Below are 10,752 nucleotides of genomic sequence, written 5' to 3'. Positions count from 1 at the left end.
CCTGCTAATATCGCTGGGCCTGTTCTGCTAACCTTTCGTGTGTGCTGCAGGATTGCACCCTGTCACTGCCTCTGCCTATGTTTTGGACACCCTTGTCTCCTGATTACTCCTCTCTCATGGAGAAACATCATTCTTGCTTCTCTCTTTGGCACTCTATTGTGTGTTATGCCAAGGCACATGAAAATGAAACATGTAAATACTGAATAACCCCTTATTGCAGGTGAAGTTTTTTTTGTTTCCTGTGGGAGGAATGGTTCGTGTGTGTGGGAGCACTCATTAACAAGTATGGACAAAATGAGAGTTTCAAGAAAACTCAAGTGACTGTGAATTCAGCTTGAAAATGGTTAATAGTTTTGGGGGAAAAAAGGTAAGAGGATGGGTAATGATGAAAGATATTTTACTCATTGTTATAAATTGTACTCTGATGCTTTCAGAATGAGAGGTTTTATTTAAACTGTATTCAGTACTTTTACCAAAAAAAAAGGCACAAGAAAATCATATATTTCCGTTGCACAGAATGAAAACTTTGGTTGAACTTCGAAACAAATACTGGTGACTGAAGAATTTCTGTTCTCTGCCCAATCACCGCAACTTGGCTTTTCCACAGCATCAAAGAAAGTTAGGTCCATAATGTTCACTGAGAGTGTGTAGTACCAAACACAGATTTTTCTTATCTGACATGAAGGCTGTAAACCAACTTTCTGGGTTTTTTTTTCTTTTTTTTTTTGCATCTGAATAATAGTTTAAAAGCAGACTAAGTCTTTATGTTCAAAGTATGGAACTCAGTATGATACTTCTGATTTTTAGACACATATTTTGTGTGATCTTGATAACTTCTGTAAGGGGGATGGGTGAATCTTGACTCTGATGGGGAAGGTGATGGAGATTAGCCTCACAGACATTCAGTTAGCTGGCATAAATACCCTCTTGGGAAACCAGGATTTTTATTTGTAATCTTTCCAGGGAATTTCATAGAGAAGATTTCTCTTCCTGTGTTAATTAACATACCTGCACTGAAAGTTGTTAGGCTTTTCTCAAAATCTCAAAATATTTTCATGGACTTTACTATAACTCTTATAGTCATGAGAAGAGCAGAGCAGTGGAATGAAACAGCTGTTGTGGAATTCATCATCCTTGGTTTCCAAAGTAGTCCAGAAGTACAGTTTATCCTCTTCTTGATGTTCCTAGTGACCTACATTACAACTGTATCAGGGAACCTCCTGATCATGGTGCTGGTTGTGACTGATCATCACCTTCGCAAGCCCATGTTCTTTTTCCTGGGGAATCTGTCATTCTTGGAGACCTGTTGCACTTCCACCATTCTGCCCCAAATGCTGGCAAGTTTCCTAACAAACAAGTATGTTATTTCACTTAATGGTTGTTTTCTGCAGTATTTTTTCTTCACTGGACTAGCAGGTGCAGGATGTTGTCTCCTGACTGTCATGTCTTATGACCGGTACATTGCGATATGCAAACCATTGCATTACACAACCATAATGAATGGCAGGTGCTGCCTCCAGTTAGCAGGTGGATCTTGGCTTAGCCTGGTCACATCTTGAAAGCCTCCGAAGACGGAATTCCATGGATCACTTTCAATGCATAATTATTGTCAGAGCAATTTTTTTTCATTAAATTCACTTAGAACCTCCACTTTTTTTATCTGTGATCATTGTCTTGTCCTCCTGTCATGTACTTCTATAAAGGACCTGTGTTTTTCTTCTCAGAAGCCTCTCCATTGGTACTGGAAAGCTGTCATAAGGTCCCACTAAGCCTTCTGTTCTCCAGGATCAAGAAACTCAGTTCCCTGAGTCTCACCAAATACAGTGTGTTCTTCCAGCACTTTGGCCATCTTGGTCATCTCCAACAGACTCACCCAAGCTTATGAACATCTTTCTTATACTGGAGAACCACAAACTGGGGGTACTATTCCAGATTCTGTCTAGCCAGTGCCAGGTAAAAGGAATAAACACTTCCCTCCATAGCTTGCTGGGTATGCTCCTCATGATACAACTCAGTACACTGTTAGTTTCCATGCCCACAAATCACAAACAGAAGTTAGGAGCAGAAATCAGCTTTACTGATATCAGTGTTGTCAAGGAGGGAAAACAAGGAGAAACTTTGCCCGTAGAGGCAAATTAGCTACCAAACCTGCCTGGGTTCCACTCCACTGGGAATTGGTTAAGTTATTGCAGGTCATGACTTCAGTGCTGAACTAAGTTACCACCACTTGGCTCCTCCTCTCGGGGCATGCTTTCGAGCTCATTCTAGGCTACCTTCATGAGGAAGGAGAAATCTCCAGAAGAAACTACCTTGATAGATGGGGCATATTTTAAGATACTGTTTCAGAAGGGCTTGTGAACACTGTTTGTGCCTATGATGAAAGGTGAGAATTTTAATCCTTTGTTGCTGGTCCCTTTTCTATTTTCTTTGCTGTTTTCTCTTTTGTGTATTCTTCACTGTGTCTAATAATGCAACAATGAGTTGTATTCCATGTTCTATCTTTGTCTGACTCTTTCAGTGCCATAGGTAAACAGAACTAACTGTTACAGTTTTAAATTAATATTTTAGTGTCACAAATGTTTATATCACCATCTTCAATTTGATGGAAAATGAACAGACACTTGCTCCACACTTCTTCAACCCAGTAATGTCTTAATATTGTATGAAACACATGATAATTGGAGATTCATTCAACCCCAAGTTAGTTACCTAATTCTGAGCTAAGTTTTAATCAACACCGGATCGGAAAGGCTGGTGCCTCTGCCCAGTGGTTCAGGTCAACCGTCTTAGACTTGAACCTTCATCAAGAGATGAGTGATGCTATAGAAGAATCAGTCTCTCTCCATTGACACTAGTGGAAGGGGAAACCACCAGCAGAGTCTGTTTGCAGATTGCCTGGAAGTGCAATGAGATGAGGTTAATTCTACTGAATATCTAATTCTGTGCTATTAGATTCCAAGGCAGAAACTATAACTCTGTTTGTTGTACCTGAGTATCAGAGCCTCTTCCTGGCCATTTGGAATGGAATTCCAGGCACAATTTTGGATGGTCAAAATTGGGTGGACCAGAGAGAACTATTTAAAATGTACTAGAAATGTTCATATTTGGGAAGATCTCCAGTTGCAGCTAGGAGCACTCTAGCTTGGTGAAATGCCAGCCCAGAGGCAGCTTCAGCCTTACACTGTTGAGTAAATCCTCATGCAGACAGTCTCTGATTTCTCTGTTATCAATCAGATTCCTGGAGGACAATTGCCAGAAATGGTCAGAAAAGTCACCCTTCTTCGCTTGCAATTAATAGGTTTGCACCTTCAGTAGCTAAGATCCCTTCACAGCCCTGATCAGTCATAGTTAGATAAAGTATGTATGGTGCATGATGCACAGCTGCCAAACATTGTTCTCTGTTTCTCAGGTAACTTTAAGATTCTTTTAGAAAAGTAATTATTTAAATTGCGTATTTGTTTAATAAATTAATAAATTCATATCTGTTCTCTTCTGTCTACCTATCACCCTGTAGTACAAAGATACACTATTCTTTTTTCCTCTTCTTGCTTTCACTTCTGAAAGGCCTTGCTTTTAGCCCAATGTAGATTCATTTTTGTACCCAAACAGCCCTGGTGGAAATTAGGTCTCAGCATCTATGTTTTGGGATTCATGTGTAAAAGTCTAAGTCCATACCATAGTCAGGGAAGATCCACTATGCAATGTGATTGCTTTAAAACATCTCTGATACTATTTCAGGGGGGAAAAAAAAAAAAAAAAAGTCCTGTTAATCCTTTTAAGAACTACATCCATAAATTAATTTATCTTATTTATCTGTTATTATTATTGTAATATCTATCATTCTGTTCAAGTACTGATGTGACTTTCCTTGTACACTGAAATATTTTCTCCCTTATTTTCTCTGTTGTGGGGTTTTGGTTTCTTTTGAGTTTTGGGGGGGTGGGTTTTGCCTTTGGAAACACATCTGTCTCTCTCTCTGTCTTGCTCTATTTTTAACATTGGATTTAATATGTTCTGGCTGTAATTCAGTAATGTCTTTATTTTTATTTCTACGTAGGGGACACCAAGGCAAATGTATCCACAGAATCTCACCAAGGTCTCTGAATTCATCCTTGAGGGTGTTTTTGACAATCCTCACCTCCAAGGTCTCTATATTGCAATATCTTTGTGTCTCTACCTCACTGCTATCCTCAGCAACTCATTTGTCATTATAGCTACCATTGTCCACCCACCACTTCACACCCCTATGTACTTTTTCATCTCCAACCTGGCCATCCTTGACTTAGTAGGTGTCTCCTCAGTTCTGCCCAAGATGTTGGAGAACCTGATCCTGGGCAAGAACACCATCTCTTTTGAGGGCTGTGTAGCACAGCTCTACACCTTCACCTTCTCAGGCTCAACAGAGCTTATACTGTTAACAGTCATGTCTTACGACCGGTACCTGGCCATCTGCCAGCCCTTTCACTACATAACCATGATGAGCAAGGGGACCTGCATCTCTTTAATGGCTGGTGTCTGGGGAGTTGGTACCATCAATTCCCTCATAAACACCTTTCTCGTGGCACAGCTGGACTTCTGTGGGCCAAATTTAGTCCAAAATTTCTTGTGTGAGATACCCCCGGTCCTTGCCCTGTCCTGTAGCTCAACCTATCTCAATGAAATCATGGTTTACATGGCAGACATCATCTTAGGCATGGGAAGCTTCCTGCTGGTTATCCTCTCCTATTGCCTCATCATCATCACCATTCTGAAAATCCAGGGTTCTGCAGGGAAGTGGAAAGCCTTCTCCACCTGCTCCTCACACCTTGCTATTGTTGGCTTGTTCTACTCCACCATCATCTACACCTATATCCAGCCAACTAGCACTCCATTAGAGAAGAAAAACAAAACAGTGAGCATTATGTACACTCTGGTGACTCCCACTCTGAACCCTCTGATCTACAGCCTGCGCAACAAAGTGATCAAAGCAGCGTTCTGGAAAATTGTACCATTTCCCAAGACAAATTAATACACATAGCCATGTGCCCATACGTTTCAGCCCTGTTCTGCATGGTCCACACTCATGGGTAGTTGCAGTGTTCTGTCAACCTTTGCTACTAATAAGGGTGACATTGCTTTCACTGAAGTTCACATGCCACAACAATGGTAGTACTTCAGGAGAAATTATCTGAACCGAGGATACCCAGAGCAGGGTGAGGTGAATGGTACCTTAGAAGTGTTTGTTACTCTGAATCCTCTAGAAAGGGAAGCAAGAGCACAAACTCAATGGAGATGACTATCTGGTAGCTTTGATCAAGTGTTTATACTTATTTATATGAGCTGAGACTAGAGTTTATTACTGTCCATAGATTTCTTCTCCTTAGTCATCTGATGGAATGCAAATAATGGTGATCTCTTGAGTCAATCTCCCTTTTTGGTCAGCAGAGAGGAAAAGGCACTTTAAGAATGGAATTCATCTGAATTTTCCAGGCATCCCTCTGCTTCTGAAATTGTACCTTAAAGGACTGTTTCTCCCTGTTGTAAAGGAGAATGCGCTCCTATAGTTACCTCAGCGTGCCTATTGATACTCTATCCAATATTTATGGTTTTAATGTTTTTTAATATAAAATCAGATCTTTACTTAAGAACATAGAAATCATTAATCAAATAATCAATTAACATGAGAAACAAATCACCATGATTGTCCCTGCTCACTGCAGGGGGCGTTGAACTAGATGACCTTTAAAGGTCCCTTCCAACCCAAACTATTCTATGATTCTATGATTCTATGTTTTTATGATTCTATGATTCTATGTGCTCAGTTTCAGGTTGTTGGTCATGATTTTCCCTCATTCTTCCCTAGATTTACATTTTTAAGACACTGAAGAAGAAAACAATAAAAAGAAACAGCCTAAGTAGATAAAAATAACGTGCTAGAAATACATTATTTTTAAGATATTCCTCTATGACTATTTGTGTGCCTTTGGATTTTTAGATGGTGTGTAAAATCCTCTGCATAATTGTCTCCTGAAGGATATACTGTATGCCTCAGAATACAATCCTGTCTTCATGTGGTGGCAGATATTTGTCCACCTGAGCTGGAGTTCTAAATTCTCCTCACAGTTAGTGGAACTCTATCTTGTTGAAATGTTATCAAAATTACTTAACGCTTTGGGAAAGAAATTTTAGGGGATGTGGGTTCACTTTCAGTAAATTGATGATTACTTCCACTGCTTTATTGGTTGCTTTACCTTTTATTGCCATAATAGAAGGAAGGAAGGAGGAAAGCAAAGAAGACTGAGGGAATTAACCATTTCAAAACAAACATTAAAAAAAAATTAAATCTCCTTATTGCCTTTGCATTTTGCTTAAGATTTCAGACAGTTTATCTTCTAGGGGATATACCACAGTTTTTGGAGTACTTTGGTGTTTTTCTAACAGAATAAGAATCATCTGGTAAAAGAAAAAATAACTACACTTGCTGTAAGGAGGTCACTGACCTCACCAAACTTTAAAAACCACTAGTGAAGAGAGATTCCTCTGATCTCATCATCTTTGCTCTTTTGCTTCCAATGGGAAACAATCCCAGAGACAGCCAGAAGTAAATTTAGTTCAGAATCAGCCACTTCAGGGAAGGTTAGGAGACACCCAGCTGTCATTTCCTCAGAGTCTGTAGGGTTTGTCCCTACACCTTGTTTTTACAAATATTTCTCACTTAATACATACCAAATCCCAAAGCAAATAAGTACACTTTATTTCAAATGGCATGCTAATTTTGATCAGCAGAGTCTTTATTTCTTGCAGGTAAAAGGAATGTGGTATGCCTGTGTTCTCACCTTAAATATTGAACAGTTTTGCATCCCTGCCAGAGCCCCTGACTTAGGAGTCTCTGTCGAAGCAGTGCAGAGAAAGGCTCCTACAGAGCAATGCCATGCCAATCATGTTAGGGACCTGTGGCAGTTCATACAAGGACCCAACTCCCAAAATGTCATGCCAAAACTACTTTCTGTCCAGTACCACCTGCTGCCCTGCAGCTGAGATCACACCTGCCACGTCCTTTATGCCAGATTGTCCAAGCTTTTCTTGCACAGATACACTGGTCCCTCCACTCGCTGGGACAACCTCTCCTGGTTCTGCCTCATTGCTTCTTCACACTTTATCTTTTCTTTCGTTGCATAAAGCTCTTTTCTCCAGGGAATCCACGATGCTGAAGGAAAGGGCTGGCTGGACCTAAAGGCAACAGCTCTCTTAACACCATCAGTGGGATGATGTGGAAGATGAAGTCATGGGAGGAAGGAACCTGTCACTGTCAGAGGGCAGACCCATTTCTAGTCTTTCACGGCACTGCAGAAAGAAGTCAGGCAAAGAAAGTAAGTTTTCTTCCAGTTCCTTCAGGCCTGAAAGCCTGGGGTCTACAACACTCTGATCTCGCCTCTGCATATACCCAGCTCTGTGATTTCTATCAACATCAGTATCTGCGGTTCTGTATGGAGATCAGCCTGCCTCCAGTTCAATGAAAAGACGTGATTTAGCTCACCAATTCTAATGCTGCCTGGGATCTAGGGCTGGGATTCTTCTCAGCTACTTTTTGGGGCACAACTTAGTTACCTAAAAATAAGCATTTGGTAATGTTTTGGATGACCTGAAATATTCTCTACAGCCACCAGCTGAATGCTCCTGTAGGACATGGGTCTCCTCTGTCTCACCTGCCAGCTCCCATGTGGCAATGTCTCATCAAATGGCACAAGATGCTCATACTTAAGCAATTCAGCTCAAACCCAAAGAGAGGGAATAAGTAATTCACCCAGCCCTTAAGCTCTCATTTGAGCCAGGGCAGCAAGGCAGGCAGGGTCTATCTACATGGCAGTCACATAACTCCAACATCTTTGGACAGAAATGTTAGAGAAAGGAAACAATTATCTCCAGATGTCCATTTCTCTACATTGCACATCAGGGAGGAAGGGTTCCAGGTTGACTACTGGCATTTAGAAATAATATTTTTAGCTTTTCTAGTTATACACAGAGCTGAGATCAACCTCACTGCAAAACTGAAGGTGTTAATTACAGACAATGATCAGGATAGACAGAGTCAGCTCTTATTGTGAGCCAGTCACAGTCTGGCTCTGGAGGAATGGGATCCACCTGCTACTCATGTTCTCCTCATAGGCACAGCTGAACTCTGCAGTGCTTTTGGAGAAAGCCCATGGGATCCTGAGCACATGGGTTCTACTAGCCCTCATCCCTATCTCCACGGGGCAGAGCCCCAGATCTAAAGCCCTGAAGTGCCTCAGGTAAGCTTCTCTCCATAGCTGCTGAATGCTATCCTGAAAGACTCAAAGATGAACAGTGGATGGGCTCCTTTTCCCATCACACTTGAGAGGTGACACAACAGCGGTGAGGGAGCAGAATTTAAACAAGAAGCAAAAGGGCTGTCAAAGAGAACTGGAAAGCAGTGATCTTGGTGGGTACCTCACAAAAAGCAAAAGCCACCTTTCTCACCATTGTTTCTGAAAGAAGCTTAATTTCATCCCACTGAGATGAAAGCTTTGTGTTTCATTCATGGTCAATGAATCATTGTGGCAGGTGCTGCCTCCAGTTAGCAGGTGGATTTTGGGTAAATGGGTTGTTGGCTAGTGCCATAGTCACCTCTCTGATGCCACAGCTTTCTGTGGCCCAAATGTTATTGATCATTTCTTCTGTGACTTCACACTGGTGGTAAAGCTCTCCTGCAGCGATACCCACTGGATCGAGCTTGTAACGTTCATCTTGGCCTCCCTTTTGACATTACCCCCATTTCTCTTGACACTCATATCTTATGTGTACATCAGCAATACTGTCCTCAGGATCCCATCCTCCACAGGAAGGCATAAGGCTTTTTCTACCTGTTCTTCCCACCTCACTGTGGTGACACTTTTCTATGGGACCCTGATTGTTGTGTACTTGGTACCAAAAACAAACACACTGGGAGGCCTCAACAAAGTGTTCTCTGTCTGCTACACAGTTCTGACTCCACTGGTCAATCCCCTCATCTACAGCTTAAGAAATAACAACATAAAGAAGGCTTTGAGAACATCTGTGAACAAATACAGGGCTTTTGATAAGGCATGAACAAGCTCTTGTCAATTATTAAGTGAAACTGAAATATCAGCCTTATGAAAACTTTTCATCTGAGCCTAAGGTAGTCTTTTTCCCTGGAAAGGAGACAAAGTTTCCAACATCCTGAGAGACTCATGTAAGTGAGTGCCCTAGCTGTGGGGCTCTTAGGGCAATTTCTTTCCTTGGACTAATTAATGTGTAAGCATTTCTTCAAAAAAACCAACATCCTTGTAGGAGAGAAATAGCACAGGTGTCACCAATATTTCTGTGCTTGCCAAGTGTTTGGATTTATATCCACATCCAAGCTCTCTGATTTTCATAACTGCTTTCAAGATGGCTCATTGTCTGGTCTAGAAGCAAGAAAAATGATTTAAAAGTGAGAGGAGGGTTATGAATACATTTAGCTCTGCCCCTACCAACAATACGGTCCCAGCTTGCAAATACAGAAGCTATAAGTGTAATCTCTACTGATCAGGTATGCACAATGACACAGAACCTTTGAGGTATGTGCCTTTTTGAACCAGCAGACCAGATGGGTTTCTGAAAAGCATCTCAACAGCACTACATTCCTGTCAGCGGGCAAATGATCTGATTGTCCTGAACTGAGATTCCAAAACATGCACTGGTGTGGTTTTGTGTGCATCGGTTCCTAGACTTTTATTACAATTGTGACAAGAGCTAAGGAAATGTAGTTGTGTGGTAGAAGGATGAAATTCAGGTTTGTCCTTTAGCTATAACTGTGGTGTAGCTTTGTACAAACTCATTCTACTGAGTCATTAATTTCCTGGGTGGTCCAGGAACTGCCCTGCTAGTCTGAGCATAGATGAGACAATGGCCTGACCTGGGACATGGTGATAAACCTAGACTAAATGATAGGCTCTATTTGTATATTTCAATGTATTGGTTCACATCCTGGATTGAGAATCATTCTGCCCCAGAGACTTCTCCTGGCAGTTCCTGCCTAGGAATAGATGGGTTTCTACATAGGTAAGACACCTGGAAATCACAGAGGAAGGAATGGTCCCAAAGTATGGACATTTGAACATAGGATAGGAAATGTTTTGTGCACAGTTAAGATGAAAAATAGTAGTGGATCGTGTATGTGCTGGAGTGGTCAAAGAGGGCCATAGACCAGCTCAATAGAAGAATTCAGGAGAAAAATATTTTGGGAGTCTCATCCTATCTACCTGAAGATGCTGCTGCAAAGACTCTTGCAACAGGGAGTCCCATCTCCATCTGGACAGGGACCAAGCATCCTTTCTGGGAGCTTTTGATTCACCTTGTGAACATTACCCTTTGCAAAGATCCCAATAAATTATTATTACTTTTTAATAAACACTCTGTGACCGTCTGTGCAACATAGTAAATGCAGGGTGTACTGGGTCTGGCTGGGATGGAATTAACTTTCTTCAGAGCAGCCCATACAGTGCTGTGCTTTGTATTTGTGGCTAAAACAGTGTTGATAACCGTGTATCAGATTTATGCAGCAAGGTTTTGGGGTGAGGGCGTAGGTGAGGCTGCAGGAGTGAGAAGAGGTCAGTTGCTGCCCCCGTGCTGGACACAGACAGTTTCCTATGGTTTTCCTATGGTTTCCCTGTGGTTTTCCTATTAATCTGTCATTATCTCAATCCATGAACCTTGTCTCCTTCCTTCCATTTTCTCACTATCCCACAAGAG

General features: G+C 41.5%; 1 protein-coding gene across 1 annotated transcript; it reads left to right on the top strand.

The window, feature by feature from the left end:
* Nucleotides 1-1,082: 1,082 nt before the first annotated feature.
* LOC142419920 (uncharacterized) lies at nucleotides 1,083-9,087 on the top strand. The gene is made up of 8 exons (XM_075523345.1): nucleotides 1,083-1,337; nucleotides 1,786-1,953; nucleotides 4,058-5,002; nucleotides 6,013-6,101; nucleotides 7,808-7,949; nucleotides 8,146-8,270; nucleotides 8,358-8,440; nucleotides 8,642-9,087. Exons 1-8 carry the CDS (start codon nucleotides 1,083-1,085, stop codon nucleotides 9,085-9,087), a joined length of 2,253 nt encoding a protein of 750 aa, XP_075379460.1.
* The last annotated feature ends 1,665 nt before the right edge of the window (nucleotides 9,088-10,752 follow it).

The sequence above is a fragment of the Mycteria americana genome, chromosome 22, assembly GCF_035582795.1.
Source record: "Mycteria americana isolate JAX WOST 10 ecotype Jacksonville Zoo and Gardens chromosome 22, USCA_MyAme_1.0, whole genome shotgun sequence".
Lineage (NCBI taxonomy): Eukaryota > Metazoa > Chordata > Aves > Ciconiiformes > Ciconiidae > Mycteria > Mycteria americana.
Note: the sequence above shows the minus strand (reverse complement) of the source record. Positions and strands in the feature narration are given on the sequence as shown.